Source organism: Eucyclogobius newberryi, unplaced genomic scaffold (assembly GCF_026437365.1).
Source record: "Eucyclogobius newberryi isolate DKJ021-1_F unplaced genomic scaffold, fEucNew1.0.hap1 SCAF_9, whole genome shotgun sequence".
Lineage (NCBI taxonomy): Eukaryota > Metazoa > Chordata > Actinopteri > Gobiiformes > Gobiidae > Eucyclogobius > Eucyclogobius newberryi.
Genome location: NW_027316532.1, coordinates 40,157,340 through 40,178,571, shown reverse-complemented (window position 1 = coordinate 40,178,571; position 21,232 = coordinate 40,157,340). Strand labels below are relative to the sequence as shown.

Sequence of the window (21,232 nt, the reverse complement as noted above, 5' to 3'; positions counted from 1 at the left end):
CACACGCGGACGCTCCACACGCTCCACACGCTCCACACGCGGATGCTCCACACGCTCCACACGCTCCACACGCTCCACACGTGGACGCTCCACAAGTGGACGCTCCACACGTGGACGCTCCACACGTGGACGCTCCACACGTGGACGCTCCACACGTGGACGCTCCACACGTGGACGCTCCACACGTGGACGCTCCACACGCTCCACACGTGGACGCTCCACACGTGGACGCTCCACACGCTCCACACGCTCCACACGCGGACGCTCCACTCGTGGACGCTCCACACGTTCCACACGCTCCACACGCGGATGCTCCACACGCTCCACACGTGGACGCTCCACACGTGGACGCTCCACACGTGGACGCTCCACACGCTCCACACGTGGACGCTCCACACGTGGACGCTCCACACGCTCCACACGTGGACGCTCCACACGTGGACGCTCCACACGCTCCACACGCGGACGCTCCACACGTGGACGCTCCACACGCTCCACACGCTCCACACGTGGACGCTCCACACGTGGACGCTCCACACGTGGACGCTCCACACGCTCCACACGTGGACGCTCCACACGTGGACGCTCCACACGTGGACGCTCCACACGCGGACGCTCCACTCGTGGACGCTCCACACGCTCCACACGCTCCACACGCGGACGCTCCACACGCTCCACACGCTCCACACGCTCCACACGCGGATGCTCCACACGCTCCACACGCTCCACACGCTCCACACGCGGACGCTCCACACGCTCCACACGCTCCACACGCGGATGCTCCACACGCTCCACACGCTCCACACGCTCCACACGCGGATGCTCCACACGCTCCACACGCTCCACACGCGGATGCTCCACACGCTCCACACGCTCCACACGCTCCACACGCGGACGCTCCACACGCTCCACACGCTCCACACGCTTCACACGCTCCACACGCGGATGCTCCACACGCTCCACACGCGGACGCTCCGGACGCTCCACACGCTCCACACGCTCCACACGCGGACGCTCCACACGCTCCACACGCTCCACACGCGGATGCTCCACACGCTCCACACGCTCCACACGTGGACGCTCCACACGCTCCACACGCTCCACACGCGGACGCTCCACAAGTGGACGCTCCACACGTGGACGCTCCACACGTGGACGCTCCACACGTGGACGCTCCACACGTGGACGCTCCACACGTGGACGCTCCACACGCTCCACACGCTCCACACGTGGACGCTCCACACGCTCCACACGTGGACGCTCCACACGTGGACGCTCCACACGTGGACGCTCCACACGCTCCACACGCTCCACACGCTCCACACGCGGATGCTCCACACGCTCCACACGCTCCACACGTGGACGCTCCACACGCTCCACACGCTCCACACGCGGACGCTCCACACGTGGACGCTCCACACGTGGACGCTCCACACGCTCCACACGTGGACGCTCCACACGTGGACGCTCCACACGCTCCACACGCTCCACACGCGGATGCTCCACACGCTCCACACGCTCCACACGCTCCACACGTGGACGCTCCACACGCTCCACACGCTCCACACGCGGACGCTCCACAAGTGGACGCTCCACACGTGGACGCTCCACACGTGGACGCTCCACACGTGGACGCTCCACACGCTCCACACGTGGACGCTCCACACGTGGACGCTCCACACGTGGACGCTCCACACGTGGACGCTCCACACGCTCCACACGCTCCACACGTGGACGCTCCACACGCTCCACACGTGGACGCTCCACACGTGGACGCTCCACACGCTCCACACGTGGACGCTCCACACGCTCCACACGCTCCACACGCTCCACACGCGGATGCTCCACACGCTCCACACGCTCCACACGTGGACGCTCCACACGCTCCACACGCTCCACACGCGGACGCTCCACACGTGGACGCTCCACACGTGGACGCTCCACACGCTCCACACGTGGACGCTCCACACGTGGACGCTCCACACGCTCCACACGTGGACGCTCCACACGTGGACGCTCCACACGCTCCACACGTGGACGCTCCACACGTGGACGCTCCACACGCTCCACACGTGGACGCTCCACACGTGGACGCTCCACACGCTCCACACGCTCCACACGTGGACGCTCCACACGCTCCACACGTGGACGCTCCACTCGTGGACGCTCCACACGCTCCACACGCGGACGCTCCACTCGTGGACGCTCCACACGTTCCACACGCTCCACACGCGGATGCTCCACACGCTCCACACGTGGACGCTCCACACGCGGACGCTCCACAAGTGGACGCTCCACACGTGGACGCTCCACACGTTCCACACGCTCCATACGTGGACGCTCCACTCGTGGACGCTCCACACGCTCCACACGCGGACGCTCCACTCGTGGACGCTCCACACGTTCCACACGCTCCACACGCGGATGCTCCACACGCTCCACACGTGGACGCTCCACAAGTGGACGCTCCACACGTGGACGCTCCACACGTTCCACACGCTCCACACGTGGACGCTCCACACGCTCCACACGTGGACGCTCCACACGCTCCACACGCTCCACACGCTCCACACGCTCCACACGCTCCACACGCTCCACACGCTCCACACGTGCCACCATCATGGCTCCAGGAACAGCCTCCATGGAGATAATTATGCCATTCTTTGGCATGTTGAAGGCAGAGTAGATACATCTCCATGGAGACCGGCAGGTCTTCTGTCAGGCTTGTGGAGAGACAGACAGGTGCATGTTTTGTCAGGTTGTCACGCCACCTGCAGGACTCTATGTTTAAAGTTAAACTTTGGATAATTTTGTTGAATGTGATTTTAATGCATTTTCTCCTGTCGTGTACGACTTGTGCTCTACAAATAAACACGGGCTGTTCTTGCCAAGAACAAGAGACTTTAAGTGCCATAAAAACATCCACCATGAAATAAATGCTTTTAGTCTGGTTTTAGGCTTTTATTTTGATTGAACATACACATTAAAAGCTCTGACACTGTCTTGTAAGGGTAAATGTGGAGGATCTCTTGTTTAGAGGTAAAAGCTTCAACAATAGTATATGATAAATCATTTTGAAACATTGGGCAACATTGTAATCTATTTCTCAATGAATGTACGTCAATAGAACCAGTGACCTTCTATACACTATATGGTGTTATCTCAGCACTAGATCTACATCATACTTCATACTAAATGCAGTGTGAGATGGATGAGGACTGAGCAGAGAATTAAACTAAAGTCAAACCAAATATTCTTGGGCCATGCTTCAAATGGAAATTGAAAATAAATGACAAGAAGGAAAAGAAAAATGCAGCTAATAACAGACTCATTGTGCTGTGCAGTTTGAGTCAATGTTTGCAGGGTGTGACGACAGGCTCGTTTGTTACCCGGCCCTGTCAGCACCCGGCCCTGTCAGCACCCGGCCCTGTCAGCACCCGGCCCTGTCAGCACCCGGCCCTGTCAGCCCCCGGCCCTGTCAGCACCCGGCCCTGTCAGCAGTCAACTACAGTTCAACTCTAGTTTCTAATCATATATGTGAATGTCTTTAACTCCACTGTACTTCTCGTAAACAGAACTTCAGTGGTGGCTACAGCAGGTCTTATGGAGCTGGAGAAAGACTCTGCTGCAACTTTATTGATTTGAATTAGTGCAAACGGCTCTGACTGAGACTGTTGCCGCCGCTCTAAACACAATCAATACAACTGGAACAAATATAAGACTCGGTCTCAGATGGGAACTGTGGGGAACTCCAGGCTGCAATGCACAGTTTTTAAAAATATATGAATACATTTTGATAGCTATGTCTCTCGGCTGGCCTGGGAACGCCTCGGGATCCCCCCGGAGGAGTTAGAGGAAGTGTCTGGGGAGAAGGAGGTCTGGGAGTCCCTGCTCAGACTGCTGCCCCCGCGACCCGGCCCCGGATAAAGCGGCAGAAGATGGATGGATGGACATTTTGATAGCAGCGGATCCATAAACAGAAATGCAGTATTTATCTTGTTGCTGTTGATACACTCCCAATATTTATACCCGGTGGCTATATTATATATAATAAATATAAGTGAATATACACAGACTCTGGCCCATGTCTACACTGTTATCTAGGTCACCTCTGCACAGGTAAATCCTATTTATGCTGAGTAATGCTAATATTTCAGAAACAGGTGCTGCTCAGAGGGATAAGGCCAGAAGACAGTGTGTGGAGAGATCAGCAAAAGTTCCCATCATGCTTTGCAATCTCATGGCTAATTGCAAATGACCGAGGCTCTTTGAAAAGTCCTGATGTAATCTCGATGACTCTCTTCTGATAAAATGAATGGGAAGTTGCGCTGAGCGACAAAGCATGACCTGCTCAATGACGACTCTCCTAACTAACCCTAAGCAGCCTCACAGAAACAGCCACAACATTTCAATTCTTTTGGCATTTAGCCGTGTAAAGGCTAAAAACAGCTCGCTGTGTCACTCAGCTCATCTGAACACGCGGAATGTCACAAATCACCATAAAAAAGTATGTCTTTGCTTATTATGGCTATTGTTTTAGCCTTATTTAAATGCTTGGTACTCTCAGCTGCATTTATGGTGCTGAACACTGTTTACCAAATACATTGTTTCTACTTATAATACATTAAATATTAATGCTACTCTGTTCAAAAGTAATTTGTGCAAAATAATTCAGTTTATTTTTTTGGTGGAAATGCGCAAAGTGGATACAATTAAAGTAATTTAGTATTAACAGAATTCTCAAAATAACCCACTTTTCAGGCACTTTTAATTGCATTTAATTTTCTGTCTCTGCAGTCACTAAACACAGGAGAACATTGTTAGCAATGGTTAGTGAGTGATTACAGCGCCACTGATTTGCCACTTCAAATTCTGGATAAATATTTCAGCTTGTGGTCGACGATTTACTGCTTATTGACTGCTGACAGAAAACAAACTGGAAATTACTCCTTAGAAAGTCAGGTTAATTTTATAATTGAAAGGAAGGAATTGAATTATTCTCGCCGGATGTGGCGAGAATAATGTTGAGCTTTTTAAAACTGTCGCTGCTCAGAACGAGAGTGCAACTGTGACTTCAGAAACATGTAAGTGTCATGTATACTAACTATAGGTTAGAATGGTCTTAAAGGTGGTGAGGGGACCCTCCATGGACATGTTGAGGACGTGAGGACATCTCCAGACAAGCAAAAAGTGACATAGTGAGTCTTTAGCATTACTTCATTTCTTCATGAATACATTTGAAATTTAAAGGTATATTTAGTAAGATTAAAGGTCCGTTTAGTAACATATCTTTGTTTCCATGGCTTGTTTCCATGGAGATGTTATTGGTTTGCCTGAAATGCATTGTTAGTGTGAGCAGCATCACTCACCACTCCACAAACCTGACCTGTAACTTGGCTTGATTGTCTCTTCAGATATAGATACTGGTAAGTTAAATGCCATACTGTGGAACATCTACAAACAGACAAACAGGAAACAGACCCTGGACCAGAAATGTTACATAGTGTACCTTTAAAATATACTGTACTGTGAATGAATTATCATTGCTTTTCACCTTTCAATATTCTTATTTAAGATGGATAATACAATTGAGTAATTGAATTACTGCTTGTACAGCGAGAATCCTTTTTGTCCAAATCAGAGTGAAAAAGGATTAAGACTGTGACACATGGTCTTCGTGCAGCCGTGATGTGAGCTGCTTCCTTCCTGTTCTCTCTGCATGACCCATGACCTCTGACCTATGACAAGCACAACCAATTAGCCTCAGCCGAGCGACTCCGAGCACGGCTGAGCAGCTGTAAACACCCGCTGGAGAGCGAGCACACCGGGCACCAGAGTTTAAAGAGCTCGTACCATCCAATCTAAGCAATGTTTTCAGAGCAGTAGAAGCACTTTGAAGGATCCTCACCACGGCGTGAAAGGGAAGTGTGCTTTTACTGCCTCAAGTGAATGTTATGTCATTCATTTTATGTCTTCTTAAGAAAAACTCTCTTCGTCATCTGTTGATGTAAAATATACAGGAAAGTCCAGTATGACATTGATCTCAATGCATCATCGTGACAGCTGCACTGGGTCAAAAATACTTCTGGACTACAGTATATTTGGCCTGGTTCATTCAATGTCTTTATTGCAAGTTCAATGTAAATAAATGTTTGGCACATACTTATTTACTTAATTATAGTAAGACTAGATGCTGTCTTCTTGTGTTATTTGAGTGTATTTAAGTGCTTTTAACATTCGAGCCTTTCATCATATTCATCATATACATATTATACAATTGACAGGAAACACTTCAGAGTAAGTGCACATGGAGTCCAATATGAATCAACCAGATCCTCACAGGCTCATTTCAATCATTATCTTCTGCCATTTTCAGTCAATTTCAAACGGCATATATTGAATAAATGGTCTTTATGAGAGTGTTCCCTGTCCATCAGCTCCACATGTTTGGAGTTTTCTGGGAAATAAAAAGTCAATGTGTTCGGATGATCTTGGCGTCTTATAGTAGAATTTAGTTTTGTTTAAGAGAAGATGTGGCACGTACAAACTAAAGCACTTTACAGTAAAAACGAATGAGCACATCAAAGTCAGCCAAGAACATCATTTCAAATGTCTCACAAGCAGATGAAAGACAAAGAGGCAGTGAAGTGACACTGCCCTGTCAGCTGAATAAGATGCTAACTTAAAGTTTGATATAGGGATGTTCTACATGCTCCTACGCTCTGCTCCTGCACACATCAACATTGGATCTAAACTGGGATTGAAAGCAAACTATCAATGGACAGGATCAGGAAGAACAGGACCAAACGATCTATATTCAGGACTAAACAAGGCTAAAACCGGGACAAAACCCTTTAGACAAACTGCCCTGATCCCTGAGATCACTAGGACAGTAGCTCAAAAACACTGTCTAAAACAATACTTAGTAACAAAGAGAAACTAGAATAGCAATAGTGTTCACAAATCCTGATCCAAGCTCAGTGTTGTCTCCCAATGAAAACACAAGTGACATTAACATGTGAGTTCACCTTCAGGCTGTGAGTGCATGGGACAGGACAGGGCCTAGTGCATGGGACAGGACAGGGCCTAGTGCATGGGACAGGACAGGGCCTAGTGCATGGGACAGGACAGGGCCTAGTGCATGGGACAGGACAGGGCCTCGTGCATGGGACAGGACAGGGCCTAGTGCATGGGACAGGACAGGGCCTCGTGCATGGGACAGGACAGGGCCTAGTGCATGGGACAGGACAGGGCCTAGTGCATGGGACAGGACAGGGCCTAGTGCATGGGACAGGACAGGGCCTTGTGCATGGGACAGGACAGGGCCTATTGCATGGGACAGGACAGGGCCTAGTGCATGGGACAGGACAGGGCCTTGTGCATGGGACAGGACAGGGCCTAGTGCATGGGACAGGACAGGGCCTAGTGCATGGGACAGGACAGGGCCTCGTGCATGGGACAGGACAGGGCCTAGTGCATGGGACAGGACAGGGCCTCGTGCATGGGACAGGACAGGGCCTAGTGCATGGGACAGGACAGGGCCTAGTGCATGGGACAGGACAGGGCCTAGTGCATGGGACAGGACAGGGCCTTGTGCATGGGACAGGACAGGGCCTATTGCATGGGACAGGACAGGGCTTAGTGCATGGGACAGGACAGGGCCTTGTGCATGGGACAGGGCAGGGCCTATTGCATGGGACAGGACAGGGCCTAGTGCATGGGACAGGACAGGGCCTTGTGCATGGGACAGGACAGGGCCTAGTGCATGGGACAGGACAGGGCCTCGTGGAGTTCACTTCAGGCTGTGAGTGCCTGGGACAGGACAGGGCCTAGTGCATGGGACAGGACAGGGCCTTGTGCATGGGACAGGACAGGGCCTCGTGCATGGGACAGGACAGGGCCTCGTGGAGTTCACTTCAGGCTGTGAGTGCCTGGGACAGGACAGGGCCTAGTGCATGGGACAGGACAGGGCCTTGTGCATGGGACAGGACAGGGCCTCGTGCATGGGACAGGACAGGGCCTTGTGCATGGGACAGGACAGGGCCTAGTGCATGGGACAGGACAGGGCCTAGTGCATGGGACAGGACAGGGCCTAGTGCATGGGACAGGACAGGGCCTAGTGCATGGGACAGGACAGGGCCTAGTGCATGGGACAGGACAGGGCCTAGTGCATGGGACAGGGCCTCGTGTTGTTGAGGAGAGAACAGTGGACTTACTTGAAGAACTCCATAAAGGAGAATCCATATCCGTGCTGCTCAGCGATGCCAGCGCACACAACGTTGGCCGAAGCTCCAATCAATGTTCCATTTCCTTCAAGACAAAACAGAGCATTACTGTGGCCATATTATAACTCACCTTAAATATTCCACAATATGGCATTAAATATAGTTTTTCTTTTATGCAATTACAGTTTGTTTTACTGCAAAAAATAAATGTATAAATGCATTCTTAGTTTAAGTTTGTTGTCCTGTGATGCTGTGTGAGGTGATGTACAGTAAAGAACTATTGTGTGTGTCAGAGCAGGGGGCGGAGCTTGTAGCTGTGATTGACAGATGTTCACATATCGTGCACGGCGGGAAAAGAAAAACTGCATCATAATAATCTATTTGGAACAAAAGTATACAGTATTTTAGTGAGAATATAGAAATGGTCATGATAAAAGAAGTACCGGTACTCAACTTTATTCATAAAAGTACAGTAAAAGTAGCACATCTAATTAAGTAAAGTTTTTGTGCAGCTGTTTTTAAAATGTAATTTAAGAGTAAAAAGTAGCTGTTAAAGCATTAGATTTTATCTCTGATCAAATTCAAATCAATGTCGTACAGCATTTTTTCATTTATTTTTGGCTTGCTCCAAAATGTGATTTGAAGTCAAAACCTTTCAGCAAAATGTCATTCTTCAAAATGATAGTGAAGTAGAAAGTAGAGATATCATAGTTGTAAAGGAAAAATCATCCACTGTTTTGTATTTGGCCACTTTCCCACCACAGGAAATGTTAAATATAAGACCATAAAACAGGCCACACATTGTGGTGATAATCACATTTGACGTTTAATATAGACAAAACATGTGAAACTAGTGAACGGAAACACAGTGTGAAAATGGTGCCACAAACCATAATACTTTCAACATTTTTCATGCTTGCAAACTCTTTCAATATAAACTTGCAGTATTTTGAATCTACAGCGGTCGGGCGGGCGACAGTTCTGGCGCGTGTCCATCCTGAGAGTCAATAGCACTCTCATTTCTAAAGGGGTCAGTTCAGTGTCACTTCATACAGACGATCGATGAAGCTGAAACACACTCGCCTCACTTCCTGTGTCCCAACCACACAGCCAAAACTGAGGCCCTGAAAGGCCCTGAAAGGCAGACCACCGGGCGAGCCAAAGCCACGCCCCAGACTCCAGCTCCCACCTGCAGGGGGAGCACCGACTCCACCTGCAGGACTCCACCTGCAGGGGGAGCATCGACTCCACCTGCAGGGGGAGCACCGACTCCACCTGCAGGACTCCACCTGCAGGGGGAGCATCGACTCCACCTGCAGGGGGAGCACCGACTCCCCCTGCAGGGGGAGCACCGACTCCACCTGCAGGGGGAGCACCGACTCCACCTGCAGGACTCCACCTGCAGGGGGAGCATCGACTCCACCTGCAGGGGGAGCACCGACTCCACCTGCAGGACTCCACCTGCAGGGGGAGCATCGACTCCACCTGCAGGGGGAGCACCGACTCCCCCTGCAGGGGGAGCACCGACTCCACCTGCAGGGGGAGCACCGACTCCACCTGCAGGGGGAGCACCGACTCCACCTGCAGGGGGAGCACCGACTCCACCTGCAGGGGGAGCACCGACTCCACCTGCAGGGGGAGCATCGACTCCACCTGCAGGAGGAGCACTGACTCCACCTGCAGGGGGAGCACTGACTCCACCTGCAGGGGGAGCACTGACCACCTGAGCGATCGGAGGCAGTGCATGCGGCTGGGGAAGAATGTCTCAAACACTCGGACTATCTGCACAGTAGCTCCACAGGGCTGTGTACTTTGTCCTCTACTCTTCTCCTTGTACACAAACTGCTGCACCTCCAGCCAAGTTTGTGGATGACGCCACCCTCATCACCATGACGACACCACCCTCATCACCATGACGACACCACCCTCATCACCATGACGACACCACCCTCATCACCATGACGACACCACCCTCATCACCATGACGACACCACCCTCATCACCATGACGACACCACCCTCATCACCATGACGACACCACCCTCATCGGGCTCTTCTCAGACGGGGATGAGTCTGTTACAGGAGGTGGACCGGCTGGTGTCCTGGTGGCAGCGGTAACCTGAACGTCTCTGCAGGACCTGTACGTCTCCAGGGCTCTGGGACAAGCTTCTCACCCTGGACATGGACTATCTGAGCCACTCCCCTCAGGCAGGAGGCCACTCCCCTCAGGCAGGAGGCCACTCCCCTCAGACAGGAGGCCACTCCCCTCAGGCAGGAGACCACTCCCCTCAGACAGGAGGCTACTCCCCTCAGGCAGGAGGCCACTCCCCTCAGACAGGAGGCCACTCCCCTCAGGCAGGAGGCCACTCCCCTCAGGCAGGGGGCCACTCCCCTCAGACAGGAGGCCACTCCCCTCAGACAGGAGGCCACTCCCCTCAGGCAGGAGGCCACTCCCCTCAGGCAGGGGGCCACTCCCCTCAGACAGGAGGCCACTCCCCTAAGGCAGGAGGCCACTCCCCTCAGACAGGAGGCCACTCCCCTCAGGCAGGAGGCCACTCCCCTCAGGCAGGAGGCCACTCCCCTCAGGCAGGAGGCCACTCCCCTCAGGCAGGAGACCACTCCCCTCAGACAGGAGGCTACTCCCCTCAGGCAGGAGGCCACTCCCCTCAGGCAGGAGGCCACTCCCCTCAGGCAGGAGGCCACTCCCCTCAGGCAGGAGGCCACTCCCCTCAGGCAGGAGGCCACTCCCCTCAGGCAGGAGGCTGCGGTTCATCTGAACTGGAACCTCCTCCATAAGAACAGTTTCTTTCCTCTGCTGTTAGACTCATGAACACTTCTTAAACACTGTCACTTTAACCATCATTTAATCACTCACTGTTCACTTTCTGCACTACAAATGTAAATTCAACTGTACATTTGTGCACATAATATTTTTTTTTTACTTATAGCCTATTTTTATTTTTTATCCTATAGCAGATTTGTATTGTTTTTCTTTTTGACTTATACAGGTTGTTTTATCATTGTTTTATGTTGCATCGAATCAAGACAAGTTCCTAAATTCCTTTGTGAATTCTGGTAATTGACAATGACAATTATTACTTTTACCTTTAATTATGATTATGATTTATTCATTTTTTTAATAATTTTCCTGTTTGCAAAAGTAATATTTGCTTAATGTCAGCAAAAATGTGACAAGAGTATAGATATGATTGGGCGAGGTGGGGCAGTGGGATAAGCGTACAGAAACCAACCAGAGGTCTTCAAGCACACGTTCATAGACGAATATGAATATGAATATGTGTGAGTGACATGTTTCAGACGTGATTAAACACTCTGATGTGGTGAAAAGAAGAAACCTACCTCCAAGACACGCTCCCATGGCCAAAGCGAATATGAGCGGCTTCACTGGCAGGTTCACGTCCGCATCCTGACTGAGGTTTATTAGGACCGGAATCTGTGCAAAAATATGATATTTCTATTCACATTTCAAATATACTGTAAGTATGCATGTGTTTTTATTTTTTAATGTCATATTTTTTAGGGTTAACAATAGTACACATGCAAAAATCTCTTACATCTGCAACTTAATATGTATAAAGTATATTGCAGTTTTAGAAGCAGTCAAATCTGATTATACTCGATTTCATTAAGAATCCCTGGCTGCGAGACCTTCTGGTTCTTATCAGGGAAATTGGCAAACAGCAAACTATTTCTAACCAGCCAAGTCCTGGTTCATTAAAGCTTGATGCTTTTTGTATGAAATGAAAGAGATAAAGTCAGTGTGAAATGGAGACATCACAGAGGCATGTGGCTCGGACCATGGTGGCAGTGAAGGGGATGTTGTCGATGAGAGAAGAGGCCAGAGCGGAGACCCACATGATCAGAATGATGGCGATGGCCAGTCTTTGGTCCTCTGGCACGGCCTGAGAACAGAGATAACGTGTAACATCAGATAAGTGCTTCGATGACAACGATGATGTCCTGTGCTGCTCTTCAGATTCCTGACGCAGTGTGAATAAAGACGTACAGGAGTCTGAGAGCACAAAGTAATGTATCTAATGTCAATCACACTCCAGGACAGTGGCCCACAGTAACCGGACAAACTCAACCGAAAACCAAAAGGTCTTAGGTTTGATTGCAGAGCGTGAGGCATTTCTGTGAAGACTGTATGGTAACTATATGCTGATGTTTTACAAATCAACCTAAAATAATAATAATCCCTCAGCGAGATACTAAATTCTGTATTCAAGTAAAAGTAAAGTTACACATGGCAAAACTGAGCCACTGAGCTCTGCTCTGAGAAGAAAGAGAGAGAGAAAGTCAAATCTCCTCAAAAAAGTACAATTATCAAAGAAAAGTTACAGCAGAACGTGACTATTTCATATTTCTAATTAAGTAATTGAACTAAAGCTGATATATTGTTTTTGCTGAGCTGACACGATCTGCTGAGTATTTGTGATGAAGTAAAGCAAAGCCACTGCTTCTTTACATTTGGACAGAAGGAGAAGGTTGGACCCAGCATGAAGTCCAGTGTTTTGGGGTCAGAATCACAAATAAAATGCAGCTGCCAGATCCCATCACCACCAGCTTTAGGTCCCACGGTCTGGACCAAAGCTGACGTCCCGTTATCACTAAGAAACGCTTCATGCATGAAACCCAAGTCTGTGGGAGAAAGTGAGGACAGGCTTTTTCACCAGAATATGATTCAAACTAAATAATAGAACTCTGTGAAGGTGTGATATGATTGAAATGTAAGATTAGCGCTAATAGAAACATATAGACAATACAAAGATGTTACAATCTTAAGCTGGTTGACCAAGTTTTATGCAAAATAACACTAACTTGAAATGTAATGTCTGGATAATAAAAGGTAAAAAGCTTTTTACCAAAAGAAAATCAAAGGAAAAGCTTTGAAATGTTGAAATGATTCTTTGGATTGAAACAGGACTTTTAAGGCTTCAAAGCTTCTGCCCTGGACACAGTCAATGGAACCTCTGGATCACAAAGGAATGGATGACACAAACCTCAGCAGCGACCAAACATTGGTCTGATATAAAAACAGACATTAGACAAAAGGAAAAATGACTTCATCTTGCCATGGTCCAATTTGACTTTTATGTTGACCAATTTGAGCTGTAGCGTTTTTTGGATATCTTTTGTTTTTCCTATCTCCTTTTGCTTCCTCTAACCCTTCCTCTTTCTGCTTCTGTTTATATACCTTTAAAAACCTGTGCCCAAGTAGCTTCTACAAATAAAGGTCAAAGTGCAAAGAGAGCACAAGACTTACTTTTATGAGCAGCGCGGTCTGTTCTCCGATGTAGTCGATGAGCTGCAGATGCGCTAAGGCCTGGACAATGACATTAACATAACATTAAAGACATTAACATTAACAATAAGACAACAATTCATTTAAGTGCCATAAGTACCAAACCTGCTCTAAATTCCAGTATTATTATTTGATGAAGAAAAATATATGATAACATTTATATTTTGTTACATGAATGTGTGACTCTCCTCGTGGTATCCATAGCTTTTATAAGAACTGTATTCACACATTTAACTGCTACAGACACAATACCAGCAACTTAAAGGGGCTGAATATTTTCTTCATCAGATGTTTGTGTATGATGTCAAATATGTATAACCATGACAACCAGAAGAGAGCTAATGCATGGAATGATTTACCTCCATTAAAACAAACAAGCCTGCAAAGAACAGCAGTGTAGCCCACTCCACTCGGTGAAGGATGATCTCAAAATCCTGAATATCAGCCAGGACTAAGAGCCACAGGGCCCCGATGACGGCGATCCACCCTGAAGAACACCACAACATTATTAATATTATTAATGCAAACAATCTTCCATCCACTCATGTCCTAATGAAAATTAATTTAGGATCGTCTGGTTTTCAATTCAAGGAAGAAATGAGAAAACAGAGAAACGATATGGTGTAATCTCTTTGGCATTGATGTGGTGAGGAAACATTATTATGAAGCTATTATTATGAACTTAGATCTGAACTGAAACAAGTATATAAAATAGCCACACGTCTCAGTCGCAGAATCGTTTGTAAAAAGGACATCTAGTGTCCACATAAGGAGAATCAGAATGTTAAAGGAGACATACCGGGAGTAAGTATTTAACTATAACAAGTACATTATCATTTTCCATTTTTGTTCATTGTAAATGACAATATTGATTGGTTTAGTAATAGAAACATTGACATTGATGCATTGACTTCCTGTTCAAAACTGCAATATTGTGAAGCCCCGCCTCTTCATAGTGACATTTCAACATAACAAGTTTTACATGTTCCTATTTTGAAAAGTGGCTACAACCCTCCATGTGTCACTCCATGTGTACAGGGATGTGGGCGGGGCTTGGGGGTAAGTGAAAACAGGACTTTCCTGAGCACTCAAGCCTCTGGATAACTGGATAACTCAAACATGTGAGTAAACTAATGATGAGGAAACATTGTTGTAATAAGGTTAAAAGTGCATTAAAGTTGATTTGAGTGAAATATGTCATGAGCAAGAAAAAGATCTCTCAAACATTAGCATGATTTTGTGTTTTAACTCAGAAAAATTACCACGGTATACACAATACCACCAAGTGTACTCTGTTACTCAAATGAAGTTTGGTATTTCAGCTTTGAATAAGTCAATTGTGGCCAGAACAATCATAAGAACGATTTCCTCTTCTACTCATAGACTACGACTGTTCTACCTTTTCCCAACTCTTTCCAACCATCTATCCAGTTCAATTTAAACCTGTGCAGTTAATTCCATTTTAATATTGAATATAACATTGTAAACACATAATGAAGACCACTGTACATGGTCTGGACAGCGCTCTGTCCACTGGGACGAAAGAAAGACTGTTGAAGGGTTATTTGTATTTAATGAGATTCTAAGTGCGTTAACCCCAGTGTAATTAAGTCTAGATGTTTGGCACTGAGTGGACTGTGCGGCGGCGGCGGCGGCGGCGGCGGCGGCGGCAGAAGTGCAGCGTGACATCGGGCTCTCAAGCTCCTGTTCATGAGATGGTGTTCAGGTCATTCTCCTGATGCACAACAGGAGCCTCTCTCACTCTAGGAGTGATGGCAACATCTTTAATTCTACTGTATTCAATCTATAGTCATTGTATTGACAATATTTATAGTTTTTGTGTTTTGTTTTTTAGGAATTTCAAATCAACAATGTTTTAGTGCAGAAAAAAATCTTTCAAAAATTGCTGTCCAACAATATTCTAGAGGACAAGAGTGAGCGTTAAAACATGTGGTGGATGTGGATCAGAATGTGTAACAATTCAACCTTCAAAAAGAAATAAAGAAAGCACTATTATCCATTGAAAGCACATGAATGGATGACACGTGTCTAAATGTCGTATCCATGTCATTTGCAGATGGCCTTTGCTACTGAGCCCATTATTTGTCCCGTTCAGACACAAGGACAGAGGAAGTAATTCTAATAATGGCATGAAAGAAGCTGTGTCCAAACAACAGCAGTAATGAGAGACCACAGAGGACATTACTATTGTAGCTAGTGTTATTTTACATAATACATAGATAGATGAAGAAAAGAAACCACCCGTGAGTATTTTTTTTAGATTATTTCATTCTTGATTGGAAAAAGTGTAATAATTTAGAGCTAGTTTACACAATAAATACGTCAATCGCATCTTTACCTCACAATTTGGCCTTATTCAGTGACTGCATGTGATTCAAATGATAAAAGTAATACTATGACTTACTTGCATTGCCTTTTCACTCAATTTAAGTTGTCTAGGAATTAAAATAGCAATAATTAAATATTTTGACTACCGTATACCGTATTTTATAAGTCGCACTGGAGTATAAGTCGCACTGGAGTATAAGTCGCACTGGAGTATAAGTCGCACCGGAGTATAAGTCGCACTTATATAAGTCGCACTGGAGTATATGTCGCACTGGAGTATAAGTCGCACCGGAGTATAAGTCGCACTTACATAATTCGCACTGGAGTATAAGTCGCACCGGAGTATAAGTCGCACTTACATAATTCGCACTGGAGTATAAGTCGCACCGGAGTATAAGTCGCACCGGAGTATAAGTCGCACTTATATAAGTCGCACTGGAGTATGAAATGCAGTTGCAAGTGTGAAAATAACAAATAATATCACATATAAGCCGCTCCAGAGTATAACTATAAGTATAAGTATGAATATAAGTAAAAGTCGCACCCCGAACAAAACTAGGAAAAAAGGTGCGACTTATAGTCCGGAAAATACAGTAATGTCTAATTTGTATTTTAGTATTTTTTCTATTTGTGTTGCCTGATGAGATTTGTCTTTTGTCCAGCTCTAATGACAGTAAATGGAAGAGTTTTAAGAGTGATGATCTGTTACCAAACCAATGAAGAATTCAAAACACAATATTAGGTATTCTAAAAAGGGAAAAGGTTCTCTAAATGAACAGGAAGCGGAAACACGTGAATATGCAAAGCACTGAGTACTTTTTCCCATTCAAAAGGCATAATAATAGTTCATTTTGAACTGTTAATAGCTGTGCAGTGGTTAAGGGCGTTTGCCAAAAGTCTGTTCCCGCTCCCTCCCCATTTTACATCACAACTGCCCTGTCCTCCACAATCATAATCACTATGGCAACGGTTTGGCTTACCCAGATCCAGGTGAATGCTGGGAACGAAGGAGTTGAGAAAGAACATGAAGATGACCACGGTCAGGACGGAGATGCACTTCACCAGCAGCACCTTGTCTGTGATTTTGTGCTGAAACAAATGAGCATTTTGTTCAAGAGCGACTTTTGTCTTAAGTGAACTTTAGAAGAACGTCATTATTGTGATCAGATCTGGAGCCGTGGCGCTGTGGCCGAGGGGCCCCTCTGGGGTGAGGGAGGGGCCCGTCTGGGGTGTGGCAGAGGGGCCCCTCTGGGCTGTGGCAGAGGTGCCCCTCTGGGCTGTGGCAGAGGGGCCCGTCTGGGGTGAGGGAGGGGCCCGTCTGGGGTGTGGCAGAGGGGCCCCTCTGGGGTGTGGCAGAGGGGCCCCTCTGGGCTGTGGCAGAGGGGCCCGTCTGGGGTGAGGGAGGGGCCCGTCTGGGGTGTGGCAGAGGGGCCCCTCTGGGCTGTGGCAGAGGGGCCCCTCTGGGCTGTGGCAGAGGTGCCCCTCTGGGCTGTGGCAGAGGTGCCCCTCTGGGCTGTGGCAGAGGGGCCCGTCTGGGGTGAGGGAGGGGCCCCTCTGGGGTGAGGGAGGGGCCCGTCTGGGGTGTGGCAGAGGGGCCCCTCTGGGGTGTGGCAGAGGGGCCCGTCTGGGGTGAGGGAGGGGCCCGTCTGGGGTGTGGCAGAGGGGCCTCTCTGGGGTGTTGCAGAGGGCCCTGTCTGGGGTGAGGGAGGGGCCCGTCTGGGGTGTGGCAGAGGGGCCTCTCTGGGGTGTTGCAGAGGGGCCTGTCTGGGGTGAGGGAGGGGCCCGTCTGGGCTGTGGCAGAGGGGCCCGTCTGGGCTGAGGGACACGTACCTTCTTCTGCAGCTCCTGGATGGTCTGCTCCCAGTTCTTGTCTTCCTGAGAGATTTGACTGTTGGAAAGATATTTTCAGTCAATATTTGGATTTTAAAACCAAATGGAAAAGTCGTGGACGATATTAACAAAAATGAACATCTCAATATTTTTTGGAATATCCTGATATTTACATTTTTGTTGTGATATTAGTCCTGTTTTTGTCCCTGGTTTAGTCTTGAGTTTGTCTTGATTTAGTTTTGATTTAGTCCTGTTTTAAACTCAGTGCAGGTTTCTCCCTGGTTAAGTCCTTAACAGGGACCGTGGAGGGGGGACAGGGACTGGGGGGGGGACAGGGACCGGGGGGGGGACAGGGACCGTGGAGGGGGGACAGGAACCGTGGAGGGGGGACAGGGACCGTGGAGGGGGGACAGGGACCGGGGGGGGGACAGGGACCATGGAGGGGGGACAGGGACCAGGGAGGGGGGACAGGGACCGTGGAGGGGGGACAGGGACCGGGGGGGGACAGGGACCGGGGGGGGACAGGGAACAGGGAGGGGGGACAGGGACCGGGGAGGATCTACGTATTCCAAAAATGGCTCCTGCTTTGCTTTATAAAAGTCCATATAATAATAATAATAATAATAATAATAATAATAATAATAATAATAATAATAATAATAATAATAATACATCTTTTATTTATTTAGCGCTTTTCAGGGACCCAAAGACGCTTTGACAATACAAAAAGGGGGGGTATTTACAGACAGGGGGGGAGAGCACGTACAGTACACAATAATGTACACAATAATGTACACAATAATGTACACAATAATGTACACAATAATGTACACAATAATGTACACAATAATGTACACAATAATGTACAGATAAAATAAGCCAGAAGAAGTAGAAAGAACATGATGGGGATGTAACGGGGGAGAAGAGTAGACCGTGTCCTTCAAATGAAGAGCTCGTTGTGGAAAAGCGGAGATTGTGAAAAGGTGGTAACTCTCTCCTTGTCACTTCCTCTCACCTTTGAAAGGTTTTCATCAGTTTGCGAAGGAGACTTTCCAGATTGAGGACTTTCTGCATCAGGAGGCATTTGACGGCCGTCTCCTCGCGGCTCGCAGGGTTAATCCGCTGGGCCGTCTGTCTCCAAACCAGGATCTCATGCTTCAGTTCTGGAGGCAAAGGCCACACAACATGGACAGAGTTTATATTGTTTTAGAACATCATCTTATGGACATTTGACACTGTTTATGATCCGAGTCGGGCTGGAAATAACTGTTATTTTGCAAATCTATTCTTTTGACCTCTGTTTGGAGATTCGATTTTCACCACATTTCACCAGGATGAAGTTTAAGTCACGTCGATGATGACGTTTATTTACAGACAAAAAAGGTTCATTAAAAAACACATGAATTTTAGATCTTTTCTGTGTCGTAAAACCTCTTGTCTTTGCACGTGGCATGTTTCGTGGCCTGAATTGTCCAAATAAGGATTATTATTATTTAAATAATCGATTAGCTGCGATTAATCGATTAACTTGATTCAGCCCCAGATGCTAAACTTGTAAAGCCATCAATAAAAACACCTCCGTATTCCTCATAGTTTTTATAATTATATTGTGTGCAAATAATTATTAATAGTAGAGAGGTAAAGATAGAGGAGAGACATACACCAAACGCAGATCAGACCAGAGACTCAGAAACCTGTACTTGTTAAATGCTTTTATATAATGCAAGACCATAAGATCATGTCAAATGTGTGAAAACGTGTCAAATGGACTTAAACAACAAGGTTCATCTTTGTGCAGCGGCTCAGAAACACCACAAGGAAATACTGGAGGTGAATAACAAATATAGATAAAAACATCTTGTGAACGTCCATAATGATCTGAGCCGAGGGGGCCTCAGTGGGAGGAGCTGGAGGGGAGTCCACAGGAGCCTGCTGGGGACAAACATCATGGATTTTCTCACACGAGAAGTGTCTCGGATGTAATGATTGGCTCATGGGGCCAGAACAGGAATAAAACACATGTTTGGTTAAGTCAGTGCAAAAACATGTTCAGTGATTGGAGAAGTCATATTACTAGATCAACCTGTTTTAGTTATGGCTTCAGAATGGTTTGTAGTGACAGTCTGGTAACATTTATATTGTCTTCAGTTATGATAGACACAACTTTATTAGTGTCCATGTCCATAAGGATATTAAATCATGAACTGGGACAAGGCATGAGTCATAGAAACTGAAACCAAAATTAGATATATTTAAGTAGTGACTGAGGTGAAGTTCAGTCTTTAGGAAATGACTGTCAATGACTCTTATTCTACACATTTCCCCTACAACATACAGACAAGATACAGACAACATACAGACAACATACAGACAACATACAGACAACATGCAGACAACATGCAGACAACATGCAGACAACATACAGACAACATGCAGACAACATACAGACAACATACAGACAACATACAGACAACATACAGACAACATACAGACAACATACAGACAACATGTAGACAAGATACAGACTACATACAGACAACATACAGACAACATACAGACAACATGCAGACAACATGCAGACAACATGCAGACAACATGCAGACAACATGCAGACAACATACAGACAACATGCAGACGACATGCAGACGACATGCAGACAACATACAGACAACATGCAGACAACATGCAGACAACATGCAGACAACATGCAGACAACATACAGACAACATGCAGACAACATACAGACAACATGCAGACAACATACAGACAACATACAGACAACATGCAGACATCATGCAGACAAGATACAGACAACATGCAGACAACATGCAGACAACATACAGACAACATACAGACAACATGCAGACAACATGCAGACAACATACAGACGACATGCAGACGACATACAGACAACATACAGACAACATACAGACGTCATCTGTATGCAGACGACATGCAGACAACATACAGACAACATGTAGACGACATGCAGACGACATGCAGACAACATACAGACAACATACAGACGACATGCAGACGACATGCAGACAACATACAGACAACATGCAGACAACATACAGACAACATACAGACAACATACAGACAACATGTAGACGACATGCAGACGACATACAGACAACATGCAGACGACATTCAGACGACATGCAGACAACATACAGACAACATACAGACGACATGCAGACGACATGCAGACAACATACAGACAACATGCAGACAACATACAGACAACATACAGACAACATGCAGACATCATGCAGACAAGATACAGACAACATGCAGACAACATGCAGACAACATACAGACAACATACAGACAACATGCAGACAACATGCAGACAACATACAGACGACATGCAGACGACATACAGACAACATACAGACAACATACAGACGTCATCTGTATGCAGACGACATGCAGACAACATACAGACAACATGTAGACAAGATACAGACTACATACAGACAACATACAGACAACATACA

The 21,232-nt window shown here is 47.2% G+C and overlaps 1 protein-coding gene across 1 annotated transcript in view; it reads right to left on the bottom strand.

The window, feature by feature from the left end:
- oca2 (oculocutaneous albinism II) overlaps positions 1-21,232 on the bottom strand; it is a 77,011-nt gene that overhangs the window by 5,523 nt on the left and 50,256 nt on the right. Inside the window, exons 15-22 of the mRNA XM_072439367.1 lie at positions 18,745-18,892; positions 17,730-17,787; positions 16,880-16,988; positions 13,910-14,037; positions 13,512-13,571; positions 12,043-12,147; positions 11,585-11,678; positions 8,217-8,310 (exon numbers count right to left, since the gene is read on the bottom strand). Coding sequence (XP_072295468.1) covers positions 8,217-8,310; positions 11,585-11,678; positions 12,043-12,147; positions 13,512-13,571; positions 13,910-14,037; positions 16,880-16,988; positions 17,730-17,787; positions 18,745-18,892 — 796 coding nt within the window. The remainder of the gene's footprint in view (positions 1-8,216; positions 8,311-11,584; positions 11,679-12,042; positions 12,148-13,511; positions 13,572-13,909; positions 14,038-16,879; positions 16,989-17,729; positions 17,788-18,744; positions 18,893-21,232) is intronic.